The sequence below is a fragment of the Ranitomeya variabilis genome, chromosome 2, assembly GCF_051348905.1.
Source record: "Ranitomeya variabilis isolate aRanVar5 chromosome 2, aRanVar5.hap1, whole genome shotgun sequence".
NCBI classification, from domain to species: domain Eukaryota; kingdom Metazoa; phylum Chordata; class Amphibia; order Anura; family Dendrobatidae; genus Ranitomeya; species Ranitomeya variabilis.
Window position 1 is genome coordinate 371634499 of NC_135233.1, and position 22947 is coordinate 371657445.

Sequence of the window (22947 nt, forward strand, 5' to 3'; positions counted from 1 at the left end):
TTTCCTATATATGTGCTCAGTGATTATTATGTCCAAGTGTCATCACATTATACAAAAAAAATCCCTAAATTTATACCCCTACTTCAGATATATCTGGCACCGTTATCACCTGACTGATGTTTGTTGTCCTATTATCAACATTTATGACCTATCCATAGGATCAATGACAAATGTATAATTGCTGGGGATCCAGCTGCTGGAATCTAATGATCCCGAGTACGTCAGGTGAATTACATCCTGCATCATACCCCAGAGCTGCACTCACTATTCTGCTGGGGCAGTCACTGTGTACATACATTACTGATCCTGAGTTACATCCTGTATTATACCCCAGAGCTGCACTCACTATTCTGCTGGTGCAGTCACTGTGTACATACATTATATTACTGATCCTGAGTTACATCCTGTATTATACTCCAGAGCTGCACTCACTATTCTGCTGGTGCAGTCACTGTGTACATACATTACTGATCCTGAGTTACCTCCTGTATTATACTCTAGAGCTGCACTCACTATTCTGATGGTGCAGTCACTGTGTACATACATTACATTACTGATCCTGAGTTACCTCCTGTATTATACCCCAGAGCTGCACTCAGTATTCTGCTGGTGCAGTCACTGTGTACATACATTACATTACTGATCCTGAGTCATATCCTTTATTATATCCCAGAGCAGCACTCACTATTCTGCTGGTGCAGTCACTGTGTACATACATTACATTACTGATCCTGTACTGATCCTGAGTTACATCCTGTATTATACTCCAGAGCTGCGCTCACTATTCTGTTGGTGCAGTCACTGTGTACGTACATTGCATTACTGATCCTGAGTAGTGATGAGCGAATATACTCGTTACTCGAGATTTCTCGAGCATGCTCGGGGGTCCTCCGAGTATTTTTTTAGTGCTCGGAGATTTAGTTTTTCGTGCCACAGCTAAATGATTTACATCTGTTAGCCAGCATAAGTACATGTGGGGGTTGCTATTGAATCCCCACATGTACTTATGCTGGCTAACAAATGTAAATCATTCAGCTGTGGTAAGAAAAATGAAATCTCTGAGCTCTAAAAAAATACTCAGAGGACCCCCGAGCATGCTCGAGAAATCTCGAGTAACAAGTATATTCGCTCATCACAAATCCTGAGTTATATCCTGCATTGTACTCCAGAGCTACGCTCACTATTCTGCTGGTGCAGTCACTGTGTACATACATTACTGATCCTGAGTTATATCCTGTACTATACTCCAGAGCTGCACTCACTATTCTGCTGCTGCAGTCACTGTGTACATATATTACATTACTGATCCTGTACTGATCCTGAGTTACATCCTGTATTATACTCCAGAGCTGCGCTCACTATTCTGCTGGTGCAGTCACTGTGTACATACATTACTGATCCTGAGTTACCTCCTGTATTATACTCTAGAGCTGCACTCACTATTCTGCTGGTGCAGTCACTGTGTACATACATTACATTACTGATCCTGAGTTACCTCCTGTATTATACCCCAGAGCTGCACTCAGTATTCTGCTGGTGCAGTCACTGTGTACATACATTACATTACTGATTCTGAGTTACATTCTGTATAATACTCCAGAGCTGCACTCACTATTCTGCTGGTGCAGTCACTGTGTACATACATTACTGATCCTGAGTTACATCCTGTATTATACTCCAGAGCTGCACTCACTATTCTGCTGGTGGAGTCACTGTGTACATACATTACTGATCCTGAGTTACATCCTGTGTTATACTCCAGAGCTGCGCTCACTATTCTGCTGGTGCAGTCACTGTGTATATACATTACATTACGGATTCTGAATTACATCCTGTATTATACCCCAGAGCTGCACTCACTATTCTATACTGGAGGAGTCACTGTGTACATATATTACATTACTGATCCTGTACTGATCCTGAGTTACATCCTGTATTATACTCCAGAGCTGCGCTCACTATTCTGCTGGTGCAGTCACTGTGTACATACATTACTGATCCTGAGTTACCTCCTGTATTATACTCTAGAGCTGCACTCACTATTCTGCTGGTGCAGTCACTGTGTACATACATTACATTACTGATCCTGAGTTACCTCCTGTATTATACCCCAGAGCTGCACTCAGTATTCTGCTGGTGCAGTCACTGTGTACATACATTACATTACTGATTCTGAGTTACATTCTGTATAATACTCCAGAGCTGCACTCACTATTCTGCTGGTGCAGTCACTGTGTACATACATTACTGATCCTGAGTTACATCCTGTATTATACTCCAGAGCTGCACTCACTATTCTGCTGGTGGAGTCACTGTGTACATACATTACTGATCCTGAGTTACATCCTGTGTTATACTCCAGAGCTGCGCTCACTATTCTGCTGGTGCAGTCACTGTGTATATACATTACATTACGGATTCTGAATTACATCCTGTATTATACCCCAGAGCTGCACTCACTATTCTATACTGGTGGAGTCACTGTGTACATATATTACATTACTGATCCTGAGTTAAAGCCTGTACACTCCGTGACAGAAGTTATGTCGCTTATCCATGTTATGTAAATAAAAGCTTATAACCTGACGTTAAATTCATCCATTGGTTGTATAAATTATTCTTTTGAAAGCTGAAACCCTCCGAAATGTGGTGTAGGTTAAGAAAATAAATTGGCATCAATACAATAATATTGATCAGTTAATGAACACAGAATGGTCAGATTTTGGCAAGACAAAAGTTTTGTCGCCTGGTCATATAATGCACTCAATCCTAGTTTACATCCTCACCTGTGCTCAGTAAATGGTCGGTTAATTAGTGTGTGTATAAAAAGAAACCCAGCACCCCAGACCTTCACTTGAACTGCAACTTGAGCTCTGACAACATGCCAAAAATCCATCCTGCACCAAAGCCTGGGTTATCAAGAGGCTCAAGACCAGATCCACTGCAGAGGTGGCTGGCACCTTTAATGTGTCTCAGCGTCAAGTAGAAAGAGTTAAAAAAAAAAAAGATTTGAAGAGACCGGAGATGTGTTTGACAAGCCCAGGTCCAGCAGACCCCGCAAGACAACTGCTCAGGAGGAACGTTTGTTGGTTGGAAAATCCAAAGCAAGCCCCTCTTCCACTGGAGCAGGCCTGGTCACCTCAAGTCCCTGTGTCAACTAGAACAGTTTGTAGGATTCTGTCTCGCAATGGCCACCATGGTCGAATCAGTGCCCAGAAGCCAGCACTAAACAAAAGGCAAATAAAAAAACTTGTGGCATTTGCAAAGTCCTACCACCTGCTAAACAGATGGACACTTGAAAAGTGGCAGAAGGTGGATTTCTCTGATGAATCTTCAGTAGAATTACACCACAACCAATGCAAATACTGCAGGAGACCTACTGGAGCCCGTATGGATTCAAAATACACCCAGAAAACAGTTACATTTGGTGGTGGAAAGATCATGGTCTGGGGTTACATTCAGTATGGGGGTGTGCGAAACATTTGCAAGGTGGAAGGCAATATCAGTAGCCTAAAATATCAAGAAGTATTAGCTACCTCTTATATTACAAATCATAAAAGGGGTCAAATTCTGCAGCAGGATGGTGCTCCATCTCATACATCCATCTCTACATCAAAGTTCCTCCAGGCAAAAAAGATCAAGGTGCTCAAGGACTGGCCAGCCCAGTCACCAGACATGAACATTATTGAGCATGTTTGGGGTAGGATGAAAGAGGAAGCTTGGAAGACAAAACCAAAGAATCTACATGAACACTGGGAGGCATGTAAGACTGCATTCTCTGCTATTCCTGATGACTTCATTAATAAATTGTATGAATCATTGTTGAACCGCATGGATGCAGTCCTTCAAGCTCATGGAAGTCACACAAAATATTACATATGACTCTAAAAGCACCACAACTTCATTCACCAATGTTATGCAATATATATTTGTATTTTAAGTTAATTATTTGTTTGAATATCACATTACTTTCTGTGGGCGAAAAAACTTTTGTCTTGCCAAAATCTGACCATTCTGTGTCCATTAACTGATCAATATTTCTGCATTGATGCAAATTTATTTTCTTAACCTAAACCACATTTCGGAGGGTTTCAGCTTTCAAAAGAATAATTTATACAACCAATGGATGAATTTAACATCAGGCTATAAGCTTTTATTGACATAACATGGATAAGCGACATAACTTCTGTCAGGGAGTGTATTATGCTCCAGAGCTGCACTCACTATTCTGCTGGTGCAGTCACTGTGTACATACATTACATTACTGATCCTGAGTTATATCCTGTATTATACTCCAGAGCTGCACTCACTATTCTGCTGGTGCAGTCACTGTGTACATACATTACATTACTGATCCTGAGTTACACACTGTACTAGGCTTTTTTTTGTCAGGTCCATTTGTCCCTTGTGCATGCTGATAATGTTTAGTGCATAAAAAAACATGATTCAATTTCCTCAGGTTTTTGCACAAAAAAAACCTGATACCTGCATAATTGCACTTACTCTTTGCTTGTTATGGGTGAAAAAACACTGAAAGAAGTGACATGCTATATCCTGCCAAAACGCAGCAGTTTCCCAAATCAGTCAGGAAATAGCAATGTGTGTGCAGGAGATTTCTGAAATCTCATAGCTTTTGCTGGTACTGTAAAATGCAGCTTAAAATTTGCAGCAAAAGCGCAATGTGTGAACATAGCCTTATACTCCAGAGCTGCGTTCAGAACTCTGCAAGTAGGTTTTGAAAACTGCTCTGAAGACAAAACTTTTCACAGACATTAGGATTGGTCGAGCAGTCATGTCCAGTACGCCAACACTCTACCATGAAGCACAGATTGGCATAGCCGGCCAAGATGAGGGGTCTTTGTTGAGCTATTTTATCCTCTGATGGGCCCGTAGACCGTACTATACAAGATAGAACCTATAAACTTAAATGTCCTATTCGGCTTGGAAAACCAAACAGTAATTACCGGTACTAGAAATATGCAAAAATGTTGAAAAATAATGAATATGACAGCCGCTCCATTATCTCCAAACTATGCACAAATCTGAGTGCTCCCTGATCGCGGGAGCAGACGCTGAAAACAAAAAAAGTAATAAAAAGCTGATAAAATTTGTTTTTTGTTTACATTTTTATTACAAATGCTTGTGCTGTGAAAAATGCCGTGACAATGACATTTATAAACTGCTGCAGGTTAGGTCCCAATAAATAAAATATGTTCACCTCAAGACCAACCCACTGACTACCGCAAACCACGAAAAATCACGAAGCTACAAAAACATTCAAAAATTCACAACAGAAATGATCAGAGATTATCAGTGGTTTCCATTCGAGTTGGTGCGTATTGATTGGACAGGAGCCCTGAGAACCGCCTCTTAATTATCGACATCCGCGGCTCTTGGCTCTTCCTTTGATTAGTCGGCCTTGCGCGACGTCATCGGTGCAGAGTGACGCACAGGCTGGCTAATCAAAAGTAGCGCTGTGGATGCCATCAAGTAAGAGGCGACTGCCAGCGATTACTGACGCAACCGATGGACCGGGTCCTCAGAATCGACTCGTACCTTCTCTCGCTTCCATGATTCAGCTTTTACTATATGATCTGAGCTACAAACCTGCCCCAATGTGCTCCATGTGGCCTCGTTATACTGCAGAGCATGGTGGGACGGGGTGGGCACTAATGAACCACTCTGTGAGGGTATTTAGATAAGCGATTTTGGCCTCAAATTGAATATTTGCCTCATCTTCTCAAGGTTCCTGAGGCCAATATCATCAAAACCCATCTTGGTTTTTTGAAACAAGGCCTAAACAACCCTCTAGATAAACAACGGTAAAGTCCTGCCTAAGAACGCCTTCGACCAGAGGGAGGTTGCCCACTTTTGGGTGGGGTTTACCCATTTCCCAATTATTTTTGGCCAGGGATAGCCCCGATTATGATCGATAGGATGATATCTGAAAAATCAGGACAGTCACGGCAAATTCGGGACCGTCGGTAGCTATGCAATGACTTCAAGGTCGTCAATGCACTGGCACCTCCAACAGGTTCTCAGAACCTTTGTCCTGGTGGTCTAGTAGCAGCTATAATTCCTGGTGGGCCAGTGGCCATTGTATTATCTGACAGCCCAAAAGCCATTGTGACCTCCAATGCCCCAGGGGTCACGATACGTCAGTATAGTAGCTGTCCTTCATCCGTTTTTTTTACTTTTCAGTCTTTGTAGTATTTTTTTAAGTTGCTTTTATTTTGGCAAGTAAAATCTGACATGGGCACGATACTATGTACAATTTCAATTATTCACTTGGATCCTAAAAATTGACACTTGCCAGCACATAACTAATGGTGTTTTACAGTTTTATTTACATAGATCTTTCGATTTTTCTATATACTTGAAGGCCAGATTTAAGGAACCTGTCGAAACGAGGATCTGAATGTGTTGCCCCCTAGCAACCAATCACAGTGCATCTCTCATTTTACCAGAGCATTTTATAAAATTAAAGCTGAGCTCTGATTGGTTGCTATGGGCACCACAGTTTCTCATTCAGACAGTATTAATCAATCCGCCCCGAGTGGATCGATTCATCCTCATTTTTCAGAGGCTCTGTTTGCTGTCAAAGAACGAAAACATGTCCGAATTTCGTACAGTTTCCGCCCTTTAAAAATAGCCATGAATTTAAATACAAAGTACTTAAAGGGATATTACAAAACTATATTTCACGGTGTGAGCCAAAAAATATCACAATATCCACACAAAATCTGTGTCAATAACGTCTGACCTCACTGTCCACACACAGAGACACAAAAAATCTGATATCTAACGACTCCATACACTGTTTTCATTTTCTTACATCTACCGAGAAATGCGACATGGCCGAACGCCTAATTGTGCAAAACAGGAAGTGCTATCGTCAGTTCCTACCAAATCACCGAAAATGTCATCACCCACCGGGACTTGAGCCGTCCTTCTCTGCCTCTGGGAAACATGGGTGGCAACCAACATGGCTGCAGTGGCAGCCCCTTCAGGGGGTTATGGGCTAATATTACATTTTACCCCCATTTTGCACCACTCTGCGATATATCCGATTTTGGGTCGCCCACTTGATCGCTAATGTCACCAATGTTTGTCCAGTCTGGGTTGGCCTCAGACTACCGAGGGGTACACTAAAAAGTGAATGGCCATTTTGTGACCAATTAAAAGGGACCTTAAAGGGGTTGTCTACCTTTTTTGTTTTTACTGAAATGCATGTATCTTGAGCCTAAAATTCCTTTTTACAATTGGGTTTCATTATAAATTTTGCCTCCTATAGCCTGCATGTTGCACTGTTTCCGGCTGCAGAATGAGCTATGACGGTATAAAGGGAGCGTTGGTGACTCTTTTATCTGTCTTTTTCCGCGCTCCTCTCTGCTGATTAATGACCACATCAAAGATGAATGAGCAGAAAGACAAAGAGCCTGTAAAAGCTGAAACGATGCAAAATTTTTAAGAAACCAAATTGCAAAAAAACAACAACATTTTTTTTGCACCAAATAAATACACTTGAGTTAAAAGAAAAAAATATAAAGGTGGACAACCCCTAACTGTGGATTCATATCAGAAGACGCATGAAAGAAAGACACCCGAGGTGATCCTTATACCCCATCACAAGTCAAATTTTATCCCTGGATTGGAGGGTCACCTTCACCAGCAGCAGAAAATAATTTTTCACAATTATTATTTTTTTTATGTTTAGGTGGTATGCTGATTTTTTTTTAATGTTATGTGGTTTGCTGATTTTTTTTATGTTAGGCGTTTTGCTGATTTTTTTTTAATATTTATGTGGTATGCTGATTTTTATATATTTACAGTGCTGTGCAAATTAATTGGGACATAACATTTTTTAAGTAAAATCATAAGTTGGTTACCAGTCAGTGATTCAAACCAGTTTTAATATATAATAAATAAATCTTGGTCAACTAGCCAGTGGAAAAAGGTAATTTTCAGAATTAGTATGTAACAGTGCATTATAACATTTTATTTTTTTGCTTTGTCCCTATTAATTTGCACAGCATTGTAGGTGGCTTGCTGATTTCTTTTATGTTAGATGGTATGCTGATTAACTTCATAATATATTTATTAGCAGTTCGATCTCCAATTTTTCAAATCTCCCTAAAAAAAATCGTACTACTTGTATCCCTCCAGCAGAGGTCAGATGAGAACCTTACACTTCTGTTATTATGGAGTTCACTGTATACACAGTAGGCAGTGAGCTCCCCCTAGTGGTGGCTGCTGTCATAAAAAAAATGTATTTGACTATCTACACAGGGAATTTATCCCTGTGTATCATGTTATCACGAGACATACAAGGAAATTATCAATGTAGAACTTTGCTCCAATTCAGTCCAAAATTCCTATGCACCTTACTCATCATTTGTGCCTTTCATACCCGGTGCCAAGAATTTTTTTTTTTACATATAAATTTTCTCAGTCATCAACACGATTCTTTCTTGCAGTCCTTCGGGCTGTTATAACTGGTATTTCTTTTCTTTTGAAAGTAACATATCCCCAACCCTACGGCAAGAATCAGCAGGAGCGGTACGATCAGTAAGTAATGGACTTTGTGTCCGGCTTGCATGGCGGTGACCGGGGCAGAAAGCAAGCAACTCCACTCCGCCCCCTTGTGATTTGTAAGCAGTAGTTCAGCGTGGAGGTGGCAGCAGTCCGACGTGTATTCAACACCATCATTTCCTGCATCCGAATAATGCGCGGCGGTACCGGAACCATTCACAATGTGGACGGAATGAATCCCATTAATATCTGAGACCAAAAGAATGGCGATCCAGTGATGATCCTTGCAGTTACTGGGAGCCAAGGGGCAGGACTGGAGATATGATGGTGGAGTCTGAACAGGAGGAGGCGCCGTAGAGGTCTGCAAATAGGAGAGAAAATACAGAATAAAGCTGTACCCCTTTTTTGACGCCAGTTATTCCCATATTTACTATGAAAAATCAAGACAATACGAAAAATTCAGGACTGTGGGCCGCTATGAGAATCGGGCTCCACTTTCTCTATAGGCTCCTAAAATGACCGGGCCTCAAAAGTGTAGGAAAGAATATCCCACTTGGAAGTGACCGAAGCCAAAGACGGGCTCCAAGGGTCTATTTTCTGTATTATGGGTGGCCAAACAAAGACCCAGTGCAAAAACATCTCCCGACAGAGATTTTTTTTCTTTTTTTTTTAAGCTGTGCATCCCGTACTACTCAACTGGAGATATGAGCAATTTAGAAAAAAAGTTATGGAAGGACAAATCTGTGTTATATCTTATGCTTGGTGACTTGTTATGCAGGTAAAGTTATGACACCCAGGGCAGCCGGGCACAGCTCATATGTCGACGGCTACCCTGCAAGCTTAGTCCATGTAAAAAAATAAATAAATAAATAAATTATATATTATATTATATTTTTTATTGTTCTCATAGCACCAGCTATTGGTCAAATTAAGAAACTGCACCAGTAGTGTTGCCTGAATATATATATTAACCAAAACAGAGCTAAATATACACATTTGCAATATATTTGCACTGCATTTTGTTTCATAAATCTCCCCAGAAGGAAGGATGCAAATCAACTACACTGAAGTAAATGAGACTTGGCTGCAGTACCATTCTAAACCTGTGGACAGGAGTGGAGCTGTTTTGAGAAAAAAACAGCCAAGTATTTTTATTCCTTTAACAACCCCGTTCAGGCCAAGCTAAAAAAAAAAAAAAGGCTTTGAAGTGGACTGAGAAGGCACCGTAGAACACGTCAGAGATCACCTACCTCGTTTTCTCCGATGACTATTAACGAGAGGTGGGTGAAGCACGGAGGATGGAGGTTGCCTCTGCTGCCGCCGCACACGTCAGCTTTTACCATCACTGTGATTATGGTATTTTGCTCGGTGTTGTCAGGAATTCTCATCTCCGTCTTCCTTACTTCTGTTTTTCCAGACGCCATCTGTATCCTGCTAGGAGAGGTTCACAGTTTAGCGGCCATGTAAAAACAGTCACAAATGGGTGACGGGTCAAAGACTTACAAAAGATGAGCAGTTTTGAAAGAAATGAAATACAGAGAAGGACTAGATTTAAAGCAGATCTGTCATTAAATTTCACAATACAAACTGCACACCTCTTTAAATAGATCTAGCATTTAGACCAGATGAGTCAAGTGTACTTACTGTGATAAACCATGTCAGAAAGGCAAATAAATCCTTTATAAAAGTTTAAACTCAATCTCTGTACACCTAATTGACAACTCCTCAATGTCCCTCCTCCCTGCTGCTGTTGAATGTCCATCCACCTGATAGACAGCATCTCAGTGTCCCTCCTCAATGCTGCCGGCGAATCTCCCTCCACCAGACTCACTTTTTGATCCTAAATTTCCACCCACCTAACCTCATTGACAGCTCCTCAGTGTCCCTCCTTCCTGATGCTACTGAAATCTCACAACCCTTAGTACAAGCTGCAGAAAAATGAAACAATTAGCGCCACTGATTGATTGGTGGATAAGGGTGAGTAGGGAGACACTTTATGATCAGTTTATTGTTGAAGGAACCTGCTAAAAAGTAGGCACTGTCTGAAGCAGAGAATCCCTTGAAAAAGTTGGAACCAAGTGTATTGCTCTCATGATGCTTGATGCAAAAATACGGTTTTAATCCAAGAGAGGCCATAGACCTCCATACCGCATGTCCGGACTAGGATATTATGCGGACAGATCCCTCTGCTCACCTGAATGTAGGAGAGTCCTTGTTGACATCATTACTCATGGTGATGGAATAGCAGTGAGGATCTCCAAAATTAGTGACCTTCACTGAAATCGGATGAGAGGTTCCTGGTGTCACAAGTGAATTACTGGATATCTGGAAGACACAACGAGATGTCTCTGGTTAAGAATTAGTTTCTGGAATTCAAGTGTAACACGAAATCAATGACCTTACCTCCACGATGCATTCAGCTGCACTTAGTTGCTGAGGTGCCTCCCGTTTCAGCTCGAGTCCTCTTCCATCCTGACCTCTCACGCCAACACTAAACTCCCCGATGGGGATCTCACTAATTTTGGCTGTGAAGAGTCCACCCTGATTGGCCGTCTCCAGCTCGGCTGTCTGCATCTTCCCGTTGCGTGAGGTCAAGCTGACGAGGCTCAGGTTGGCCGACTCTGGAAGCCCAATAGCATCAACCACCAGGATGGCAGGGACACCTGAGAAGAAAGAAGGAAATGATGGAGGCCTTCTCCATCCAACCCCCATTGTGGAATCGAGGCCTCATATGTAAATGTACGGAGGCTCTAGGAGAGGACACCTGGTTAGGACTCTGTGCCATCACCTACCTGCCACCGGCTGGCTGTTGAGTTGGTAGAGTCCAGGATGAGACCCATTTACAGGAATCCCAAAATAAAAGAGGAAATCAACAGAACTCCGACCTAACGAATAAAGAAGAAGAAAAAAATGCAATTTTGGGGTGGTTTTCAGTAGCTACTGGTTTTATTATCCCCTTTCGAACATGGTAATTTTCCAATTTTTTTTATTGTCATTTTTTCCTTCGTCTCTTCCAAAAACCACAACTTTTATATTTTTCCGTCCACACGGCAATATGAGGGGTTTTGTTTGATTTTTAACATTCATTTTAACACTGCTAGAAAATTGACAAAAATAAATTACGAGAGCAGTGAAATTGTTTTGTTTTTACAGCTTGTATTGTGCCGCAAATATCACCCGGGAACACGATTCTACAGGTCAGTACGATCATGGCAATACCAAACTTAGTGGGGTTTCTTTTTAAATTACCGTAGTTAAAAAAAAATTACTTTCGTGTCGTCATTTTCTGAGACCATTTTTCTGTTGATGAAGTTGTGCGAGGGTTTGTTTTTTTTGTGCCCTGAGCTGACACTTTTATGGATATGATACAGAGGTAGTTACGATGCTTTGATTGCGTCTTTCTACATTTTTTGTGGTATTGTGGGAATCAAAAAAACGCAATTCTGGTTATTCGATTTTTTTCTTTTAGATAGGGTTTATTAATTTAATATTTTGATTGATTCGACTTTTATAAACATAATAATACTAAATATGGTTACTTTTTGATTTATTTGCTTTTAATGGTGGTTTTTCAAATTTTTATTTATTTTACGCTATTTTTTTTCTTTTTTTTTTCATTTTTAGTCTATTTTTTGGTTTCCCTAGGGGAATTGAACCTGCGATCATCCCATCAGTTATACTATATAGTGCAGTACCATAGTAATGTAGTATATATTGATAAAGGCGTTCTCCTATGAAGTCTACCCATAGGCTTGCCTTAACAGGGGGGCTAAGACAGGGCCATAACAAATTGCCGTAATTGTATTGCACGGAGTTAGTGCAAACCGGAGACCACAAGCACTGGCAATTGGGCCACTTAAATCAGATTGACGTGGCATTTAAGCCCTGGCTGCTCTAGTTACAGGCAGATGCCGGCTGTATGCTACAGCTGGCATCTGGCTTTGTATGATGTAGGCTCAGCCCCGGAGCCCGCTCTTTATACGTGTTATTACATCTTATGTCAGTAAGGGGTTAAGGAGATCCAGCTTTCTAGGTTTCTCACCTTGTACGTGAACACTGTAGGGTTCGACAGTTTTCATAAAAATTGTCCAGTTCCCCACGAGCAGAGGATCAGACAGAAAGACTCGGGTAAATCTGCCATAAGTTTGGCGACGGCCATTTTGCTTTCGGCCTAGTTAAGGGTAGGAGAGAATTGTGAACACTCCATATCTCGTAGTGTAGCTCAAGTCACAGCTCCAGGACGCGCCATTACCTGTCGGATCGTGTACGCGGAATTCCCGGACGTTGCCGTTTATGTACAGCGTGACGTTGTGGAGAAACTCGTCCACCAGAAAAACATGGTGAGCTATGCCTCCCTCCGACACCTGCACATGAAGGAGCGTGACCTGCAAACACTCACCGTTACACACAAGCTTACAAATCTTCAAGGACAATTCATAATCTCTTTAAAGGGATTGTCCACAATTTTTTTTCTTACTTAAACGTATGACCTTGGGGCTAAAAATCTTCTTTTTTTGCAATTGGGTTGCATTACAAATTGCTTTCCATCTATGGACGCAGTGTTGCACTGCCAATTGCTGGCCACAGAATGAGTTAACTTGAGAATCTGCCAGTGAGCTGTTAGGAGAGTTTGTAACTGTTATATCTGTGTCCTTTTCTGAGCTCCTCTCAAATGATTTATGACCACAGACCACATCAAAGTCAAATGTCTAGGAAAACAAACAGCCTGTAAAAGCTTAACGGTGCAAAATCATTAATGAACCCGGCTAGAAAAAATGTTTTTTAACCCCAAATACATACATGTAAGTAAAAATAAAAATAAAAAGGTAAACAACCTCTTTAAGATCTCTCTAGTGCCACCTAGTGGAGATAGCTACACTATAAGTCAATGTCCGACCCCTCCAATGTGACTAGGGATCCTAATCAAACCATAAATTGGCACATGCTATAGAAAGGGAATACTACGACGTGGAGCAGGTCACCTCTTCAGATGTCACTGTCTTTACTCACCACATCAAAGTACGCCGAATCTGTTATAACTTTTGCAACTTCAGAAATGTCTTGGTTGCTGGTGAAGATGATCTGACCTCCAGAAACGGAAGCCAAATCGGCGTAAAGGTCAAATCTGTTTGGATGTAAAACCTCCCGTCGGCTCCTCGAACTCGTTCGGGAAGGATCCTCTGTTATTAGGAAAGACACCTAGAGACAATAGACAGTGTATTGTTATTAAAGGGTTTGTCTAGGACTGGAAACACATGATAGCTTTCCTTCAAACCAGGCACCACTTCTACCCACCAATTGTGGGAAGAATGGAGACTCAGGGTTAGTCCAGCCATAAGGCATTTCAGAAAGATAGATGAAAAATGTCATTCGTATGAAAGTCCCTTTAAAGCAGCTGTCCAGGGTTTGGATTCTGTAAAAATAAGTCCAAGTCACCAGTTGTCATCCTCCTGGATCCACTGAAGGTTGCTCTGTGGTCCATGCCAGCACCATTGAGCCTTCCACAGGACTTTGTGGTGGGCTGCAGAAGTCAGGTCAGATGACTTGAACCATGCATTATCCAAAAGACATCCAATGATGTTTGCGGCGCCCCAGGGTCCTGGTCGTCGCAGTGGTATTGCTTTCCTCTCAGGGAGAGTGATGCTACGTTTGGAGGCAAAGTAAGATAACTGAATCCAGGTATCACAAACATGCAACACATTTCACACTCCAGGCCACCAGGGGGAGCTTATGCTCCTATTTATTAGGTCACTCCCCACATAGGTAAAACTGGTCGCCTGTAGGGAAAGTTAGTCAGTTGCTGGCTGAGCTCCGCTCAGTTAGTTGGTCCCTGACAGGGGTGGGATCCTGTCAGAGAGCGAAGAAGAAGGACACGGAGCTGTGCATGCCCTCAGAGCTGCAGCTCCTAGAAAGAGACATCGAAGGCAGAATTGTATTGCAGTGAGCGTGCAAGGAAGTCATAGCAAAGGAGTGGATATCAGAAGGGGACCAGGCCTACACAGGCTGCCTCCTTCTGAGGCACAGAATCCCAGTAGCCGGAACACCGAGGGAGCAACGACCTTTATGCCTTGCTCCAGAGACCGGCAGGACAGCTAATTTCACGTTACCTGCCCGCCCTTCACTCAGGAGGCACGGTGGCAACCTTTGGAGGCCAGGGCGTGCTAGAGTCCCTATAAACAGCCTCAAGCCACCAGTCATATGGGTTTGTCCTATCCTATATGGGGGACAGAGAGAAAGACATTACATCTGTGAGGACCTTATGTGAAGCCTTAGGCAGTAAGGAACTACAACACTGCAGCGCAAGGGAAGGCTACTGATTTCCACCTGGACAAGGGGACTCTGGACTTGCCTCCAAACCGGCTGGACTCTGCCTGCCCTGTGATCTGGTGCCCTGGACTGTGGATGCTGAAGTCTTCAGTAAAGGTAAAGAGACTGCAACCTTGTGTCCTCGTTCTTCTCTGCGCCTCTCACCATCCAAAATCTAAACACTGGGAAGCCCTGGGGACATACTTCACCTGTGGGAAGGTATACCATCTAGCTGCCATAACATTACCCCAGCGGACCCCTTAAAGCAGCGTCGGTCACACTGACCGAATACCACAGGTGGCGTCACGAACACAAACTCTATCCCTTTAAAGACCTTTCCCTTTTACACGGATGTCCCAGGGCCACGGACCGGGTCAGCCACCGTGACATCCCCCTGTGAACCGCAGGACCCGGTACCGAGTACCCCACGGCCCCATGGGGGCATTCCATGTTCAGTTCAAGTCACCTGACCACTGCGGTCGATCACAAGCAGTATTCTGGGGGCTAGTTGGATGGTGCAATCATTCCTTCTGGTGCTGACGCAGATCACAGAGTGACCTGCGCTGGATCCAGGAGGCGAGTATGATTTATTTTCATATTTTTACAGAATTCAACCCCCAGGTAACAAGCACTGTTTGAGCAGAAAACCCCTTTCAAGCGCAAAATTAAAGTAGATGGCCAACCATCTCAACATCAATCGCTCACCTTCATCTTCCTCTCTTGGATTAAAGCCTCCACAGTGCTTCGGAGATGCGCATCTTTGGAGGAAGCGTCCGTGAAGACAAAGATTTCGGAAAGTGGAGGAGTGTTGATCAGAGCTAGCTGAAGAGAAGGGGAGGACAGTGATGAAATAGGCAAAACAACTATACAAACTAGATTGTGAAGACTACACACGCTTACCTGCAGAGCCGATAAACACATCTCAGGTTCATCACCACCACCAAGGGCATGGAGATCATCGAGGACCTTCAAAAACTCATCAGGGTCACTTGTCTTATAGACAGGGCCGAAGCCTAAAAAGAAAAATGGCCACGGTTGGCTTGATGACACTACTGCAGAGAGGTTGGTGCATGAATGGATAATATTAGAAGGACTGAGGAACATACTTGGGTCATTGAAGGGCACTAAGATGTAGTAGTCCGGCTCCAAGAGGGTCCGGTGCTGCCGCTGGATGATGCTTCGTGACTGCAGACGAGCTGATGTGATCTCCTCTCCCATACTGCCGGTGGTGTCCAGGACAAAGCTCAGAGCCGGGAAGGCAGAAACCCCCAGGAGTCTGAATAAGAGAGACATATATATACATCCGACTGTAGGGTCCTTTACAGCTATTGACATAAGTGTGTTTCATGCTCCTCTCACCTCAGCATATCTCGATCAGTCACCTCTCCCCTCAGTTCACTCAGAAATTTTATTGTCGCCTTTAGAGCCAATTCAGCTGCTTTTTCATGCAAAAAATGATGGGGGGAAAACATAGCCGTGGCCGTGTCCTTGTTGATACCGCCTCGGGCGCTACGTTCTCTACTGTCATCAAACGGACCTCCATGACTGCACTTTCCTAATGTCCAAAAACAAAGACCGGCTGAATGTCTGAAAGTCAAATAATCAGATCTTACATATATTTTACCCCCACATAACCCCAAGACAAGACTTTATTTTATTTTCCCCAATTTTCTTGATAATTAGCAAAATTCTCATTGTACAAACACAAGAGGGACATGTAAGCCCCAGCTACTCCCAGAGCTACTTACTCTTGGGTGGGGTTTACAGAAACACTACCATTTTTCTGCCCAACCATTGCCAAAATTTACCTGGACTTTACCTCAAAAATTGCAACGGTTTAGAAAAATTTTAGACCATTGGTAGCTATGTATGTACATGAGACTCAATGTAATCCTATAGACTGCTACAAAAAGTTTGTGTGTGTCCCTTAGCCGGTGGCTTTGTGGAAATGTGCGGTACGGATCACATACACGTGGACATAGCTTGCCAAGGGTAAATACCGTAGTTTTCATGGGATGCTCCATTAAATGTCATACTACAAGAGCAAAGACTCTGCACACCATAGAAGCAGACCACATGGCTTGTATGGCACCCTTGGATCTTCTCTCGTGATTGACAACTTTTGGAAAAGCTTTTGTGGAAGATTCGGTAATGTGCCACAGAAAACCTATTTGCACACCCCCTTTAACAGGTGAAATCCTCTCCAAACTCCATTTTTCCTTCCCCTGAATGTACCTATGAATGCCAGAGCTCCATATGAAGCATCTAGGCATAACGCCAACAAACCAACTAGAACCATGACCAAGGTTTTGGGAGAGTTACTAACTCTTCCAGGTCTTCCCGTTTTCCGGGAGAGTTGACAAGTACGGTTTTGTTACTGGGTGGCATGATCTTGTGCAGGAGCCCCCTCTCCCCAAAATGTATGGTGGCTCATGAAACAACCATCAGATCTTTCTGTTTTAGTTGCAAAACCTGCACCATGTGTGGCCGATTTTCATCTTTACTACGTTGCCACCCCTGGAAGCTTTTTCTTTCCCGAGGGAGAATACCGAGACTCAAAGTCAACATACTGCGGCGCACATAAACAAAGACTCCATGGGCCATCGTACAGGGTTCATGTACATGTGCATAAGGTGCCCATGTACCGTAGATAGAGGTCAGACGAACCTTCCTATTTCATCAGGCATATGAGATCAGAATGTAAAAAAACTGATGCCTCATTTCATGCTACGCACCTCGAGGCTTCACAGGTGACACTCCATAGTATCCCGACGTCAGGAGATGCCTCTTTTGAATGGCCGCTACAATGTTATTCTGACATGAGACATCATTGCAATCTGTACAGGTGTGATCAGAGACTAAGAGAAGAGAGAAACAGAGGGAACAGTCATGGAAGAAGTCTGCAAGTTAGTGGGAGTGAAGACGGGGAGACATATCGAGATCTTATTCCTAAAAACTAGGTGGTCGATACAATATAGACTAGAAGACGATAAAAACTCACAAATATATGAACAGATGGAAACCTCAGCGGAGTTATTGGGAGTCTTACCAAAGCAGAGATAACAGGAAGAGACAGAGCAAAGTATGGCAGAGACTGCAGTAGTCTAACATTACCTTCAGCTATGGAGGCAACGTCTTTTCCAGACATAGCGAGAGTAGGATGGACGTCGGTGTTCCCCAGCTCTACCCAGTTAGTATGGCTGTAAAAATCCTTCGGGTACAAAGGAGCAGAGATCAGAATCACAGACCAGGCAGATATCAGGTACATGCCACTTCTAGGTCCATACTAAATCCTGCGCATGTTTGACCTCTACTACTTTCAGAAGGAACTCTTCAGGGGTCCACGTTCTCAGGATCGGTGGGGGTCCCAGGCGATCAGACCCCCAGCGAAAAGGAAGTTATCCCCTATCCAATTGATAAGAGATAACTTCTCATCCTAGAAGAAACGCTTTAAAGCTTCTCGCTTCCAAGGCAACCCATTGGCTGTTTAACGCCTCAGATGCTGCAGCTGCTATTGACTGAGGCATCTAAGGGTTTTAACATTCGAGATGGGTCATACAGCAGGATATCAACTCTAGATTACAACATAGGCGCCTCGTAATAAATAAATTGGATTCTTTTACATGGTTTTGCTTCGGAAGAGCAAATTTATGCCTACATGGACCCATGAGGATTTGAACTATACTTACGGTATAGGCCAATTTCTATGACAAAATTGATGTAAAATTGAAAAAAAAACAGAAAAATGTGGCAAAAATATGTGCTAATCTGTTTTTATTTCCTTAATTTGTTTTTACTGTATTTTTTTTGCACATAATTGAGGGGAAAACTGGAGATGAGGCTTAGTGTCTACATCCTTGCTCATCCCAGAACTCCCACTTTTGGGCAGGATTCACATAAGTCTCAGCCCCCTTTTGACTACTGAAGCCCCAAATTTGCCAGTACTGTAACTGGAAATTCAGGACAGGTCAGATGATCAGCCTTACCTGCAGTGAATGTAAAATCTGCCCAAGTATCTCTCGTGCTCCTTCATACTCTTTGGCCCTCATATTCCTCAGTAGGTCCTCACGGGCTCGTAGCAGAAGGCTGTTTCCTTGTCTCAGCCTCTCCGAGTCAAAGTGCATGATAGGATTGTTGCGGGTACCATTAAGAAAGTCCATATTGGCATTGGCACTAACGATCTGCTTCAAGGCGGCTCGAAATGGACGCAAGGACACTTCCTCTCCATAATATGACCCCAATATGGCATCCGCTGTCAATGTCTTGCCCTATGCAACCAAAATGTAATAAAAAATAGGGCAAAATAATGATTGCAACACTGTATGGAAGTATTTAAAGCACTATATGGTGACATGTTTTATATGGGGTCAATGTGGAGTAATATTATATAGAGTCCGCATGTCAGTATTATTTGGAGACTATATGGTCTCATTATTTGGTCAATGTATGATAGTATTCTTTAGATCAGGTTTATATTATTAGGGCACCATATTATAGCAGCATATGCAATTGTTATATTATGGTAATATTGCTTAATTAATATTATTGTTTGCATTATTATTATATGGACACTGGTAGTATTACTTATGGCATTATTATTTTGGCACTGTTTATTAGTATTATTCACAAGCAGTATTGCATGAATCATTATTTGGAAACTGTACGGATGTATTATTTAGGGAGCTGTTTTGCTGTATTTTCGGACACTATTTAGGAGTATTATTTAGAGTGAATACAGCTGTATTATTTAGGAACTGTATGGCATTATTATTTGTATGCTGTATAGCAGCATTATATGGACACTATATGGAATTTTGGTGGCATGGTTTAGACAATGTATGGCAGTATTCTTTATGAGCAGTATGGCAGTAATATTTGGTCAATGTCAGATAGTATTATTTAGATGCTATAAGGCAATATCATTTATGAGCTGTATTTCAGTATTAATTGGTCTCTGTTTGGCGGTAGTATTTAGCCACATGATGCAGGAGACCATAATGTAGCTCTGACTGAGATATTTTCACAATATAATATAGACTCATTCTAGAACTATTGGGTTCATCTATACAATACAGGACCATGGATAGTGCCGCCGTGGCACTCAGATCTAATAGGGCTTGTCAGAGGGGTTGTTTGTGACGAGTCAGCACCGATGTTCCTTGGCCCCAGCCACAAAGAAAATCAGTGTCCTGAAGCAGAATGGTCGCCTCAGCAGGAGATGAGGATGTGGCTAAGTCATCTTCTCATTATTTCTCCAAGCACCTGCTCCCTTCATCATCTGCTAATCCCCCTTCAATCCCCGATGACTATTTTCCTATTATTAATGGGATGAACAATAGGGCTGAATAGTCTAAAACTAATAGGGCAAGTAAAAGACGGCGGCTATGTGATCTCATTTAGAACCACAGAAATATATTTAAAGCAGATCAGTAGTTCTGCACACAGATAAGTATATTAGATGTAGCAGAGCTGAACTTGTCATTTAACACTTTGGGGCTTCATTGCTCCTGAATCATGGAAACTGTAAGGATTATTAAGTCTATTATAAGGGAGTAAGCATAGCATCCTATACTGTAAATAATATAAAAAGACCTGCAACTTTCTAATATTTTTCTTAATTTTGTATTTTTTCAAGCACTCTGCTTGCTGTCAGTGAATAGAAACATTATTATCATTATTTTTATTATTTTTTTTACATCTAGAAGAAAACCCTGAAAAAGGGTTTGATCATGTCCATTAGCACCAAGTGTAGACTGAAAAAATCATGACGGCCTCAGGGTAATTGAGCAGAGGATTTGGAGCTCCCTGAAATTCTGGTCCTCTTGGCAGCTCCTAATTGCCCAAATTGCCCAAATGCCGGGGTCCACAGTGCCTGGGGGGCACACTCTGCCCAGATTTCAAATTGTAAAATCCACCATATGTACAGCGGATGTACACGTGGCATGGCTGACACCCGAATCTAACCGCTGCGACCACCACTAGCTCCAATTGCAGCAGGTTGACCTCTGAGATGCCACTGGCAAACTTTACCGTGGCATTGCAGACCCTGGAAATGGGGCAAAGGTTTCCCTTCCGACACCCATTGCCCTTAGCATAGTCATGGCAGCTTGGGAACCTGCGTATGCAAAATCTGGAGATAGCAGATAGGTAGTTTTACAGTACAATGGTACAATATTGCAATATATTGTACAAGTGATCACGGGTTCAAGTCCGCTAAGGTGATCAAAACATGTAGGCAAAAAATGAAAAATATATTTTAATAAAATACCAACACCACTATATTTAGTTGTGCCATGTATACAGGTGTCCAATCAAATAAAATATTAGAATATATAATGTAGCGAAGCGCAGGGTGGTAGCCGTGAGTGAGTCACTCGTCTCCTCCTTTTAGGCCCCGGCCCCCTACATGAAAGTGTGAGTCCTGGCTAGGTGTGTGGACTTCTGCTGTGAGGGTTTTACGCCCGTGCAGGCCGCCTGTAGCCGGTGGTGTTGCCTAGCCAGGACTGTAGGTTACACAGTTCAATAAAGGAGATTTCCGTTCAAAAACACATCTTTACTGAACAGTAACTTGGTATGGGTTATGTACAAGGGATACTGGGCACAAAGACTTATGGACGTTTCCTTTGCAGTAGAAAGTATTTTCATTATACAGTATTCTTCCCCTGTAGTCTACTCTAGGGCCGGTGAAGCACACTGTTTCACCCTGCATAATCATAACACAGCTTCACACCACAGTCCTGATCAGAAAGTCTCTCTACCTGCTCAGCGATTCCGCGTCCTATTTTTTCCACTACTGTGGTCCTGGATCTACCGCTCGGGACCCCCACGAGTCCCATGAACTAAGCCCTGTTTAGGTCCGTTACCTTTGCTGCTTGCAAGCTCAGGGTTTCTTGTGACTCTGCGTTCTATTCAAGGACCCTTTTCCGGAAGGCCACTCTATCTCATAGGTCACTTCAGGATATCGCTATCCCTGTCCTTACGACTCCTTCCTTTGGTGGATCACCTCAATAGCACCACTGCTCTCTTCACTCTCCAAATCCTATCTGCCTATCTATCAGGAAGTTCCCCACTGTCTTCCTACATAGTCCCTCCTACTATGGGCTAATACCAACTCTTAACTTTATCCTATCTTATATACTATGTTACCTGTCTCATACTATGTTTTGCACTGCACATTGCTCATCACACTCCATACACAATATTTACAAAAGACACATGACATTATACACTTTACACAATACAACACAATGCAATTGGTGTCTTCAGGGGTAGGAAAACAACAATCATTGTCCACCTCCCTTACATTCCTCCCTTCTTTAATTATGGTGACCCTCAACCATCTAGACACTTAGAAGACATCAATGCACATAAAACACATAACAGTCTCACTTCCAAAGCAAGCAAGGTCTTACTCCTTAATGGCTTGGTATGACCCTGGTTTCAACAGGTTGAGACTCCAGAACCGAGAGTTCAAGTTCTTTGGGCCCGTAGGCTAACACATCCATAGCCTTGACAGTCCAGGGGCACAACCAAATTCCTTCAACCCGGTTTGGACATTGGGTCATCTATCCCCCTCTCCCCAAAATTGGTCCTATTGGCAAGGACGCAGTCCATGTGGTGCAGAGTCCATTCAAACAAAGTCCATTGTTCCCCCATCGGTTTATTGGATGGAGATATAGTCCTTTCAATATTTCCACCCATGCTGGCTGGAATCCAGTCTCAGGCTGAAGGTGCAGGACTTCCAACAGCAGCTGCAGTGTCTCTGCAAAACTAGCAGGGGGATGCGCAATAAGCACAACAAACAGGGAGGGGTGACACTTAACTCTCTAGCTGTCCATGGCCAACAACCTAGAGGAAGTCTCAGATCCTGTGGATCTTCAACCCGCTAGAGCTTGAAGTACGGCAGTCCTAGGTATTGCCTCCTCTTGGCGAGGCTGGATTGTTGCTGACTTTCCTCTCCCTTCGTTCCAGATTTGAGAAACAACAATTTATGTAGACTTTAGGTCCGGTTCCTCCTCCATGATGAAGCTGAAGCCTTGCCTGCAGTCATGATGTCTCACTACACCTTGGGTCATCTGTCGTGCCAACTTCTCACACTCAGGGTTGTTC

The 22947-nt window shown here is 42.7% G+C and overlaps 1 protein-coding gene across 3 annotated transcripts in view; it reads right to left on the reverse strand.

Moving 5' to 3' along the window:
• Positions 1-5120: 5120 nt before the first annotated feature.
• Positions 5121-22947, reverse strand: part of LOC143806037 (von Willebrand factor A domain-containing protein 7-like) — a 36382-nt gene continuing 18555 nt past the window's right edge. For all 3 annotated transcript variants that reach the window (XM_077285940.1, XM_077285939.1, XM_077285941.1), the window contains exons 3-17: positions 18825-19106; positions 17953-18049; positions 17574-17696; positions 16198-16393; positions 15945-16114; positions 15739-15851; positions 15544-15660; positions 13543-13731; positions 12785-12917; positions 12575-12703; positions 11325-11417; positions 10936-11195; positions 10727-10857; positions 9783-9963; positions 5121-8893 (exon numbers count right to left, since the gene is read on the reverse strand). In XM_077285940.1, the coding sequence (XP_077142055.1) occupies positions 8456-8893; positions 9783-9963; positions 10727-10857; positions 10936-11195; positions 11325-11417; positions 12575-12703; positions 12785-12917; positions 13543-13731; positions 15544-15660; positions 15739-15851; positions 15945-16114; positions 16198-16393; positions 17574-17696; positions 17953-18049; positions 18825-19106 (2652 nt within the window). In that variant the 3' untranslated portion in view covers positions 5121-8455. The remainder of the gene's footprint in view (positions 8894-9782; positions 9964-10726; positions 10858-10935; positions 11196-11324; positions 11418-12574; positions 12704-12784; positions 12918-13542; positions 13732-15543; positions 15661-15738; positions 15852-15944; positions 16115-16197; positions 16394-17573; positions 17697-17952; positions 18050-18824; positions 19107-22947) is intronic.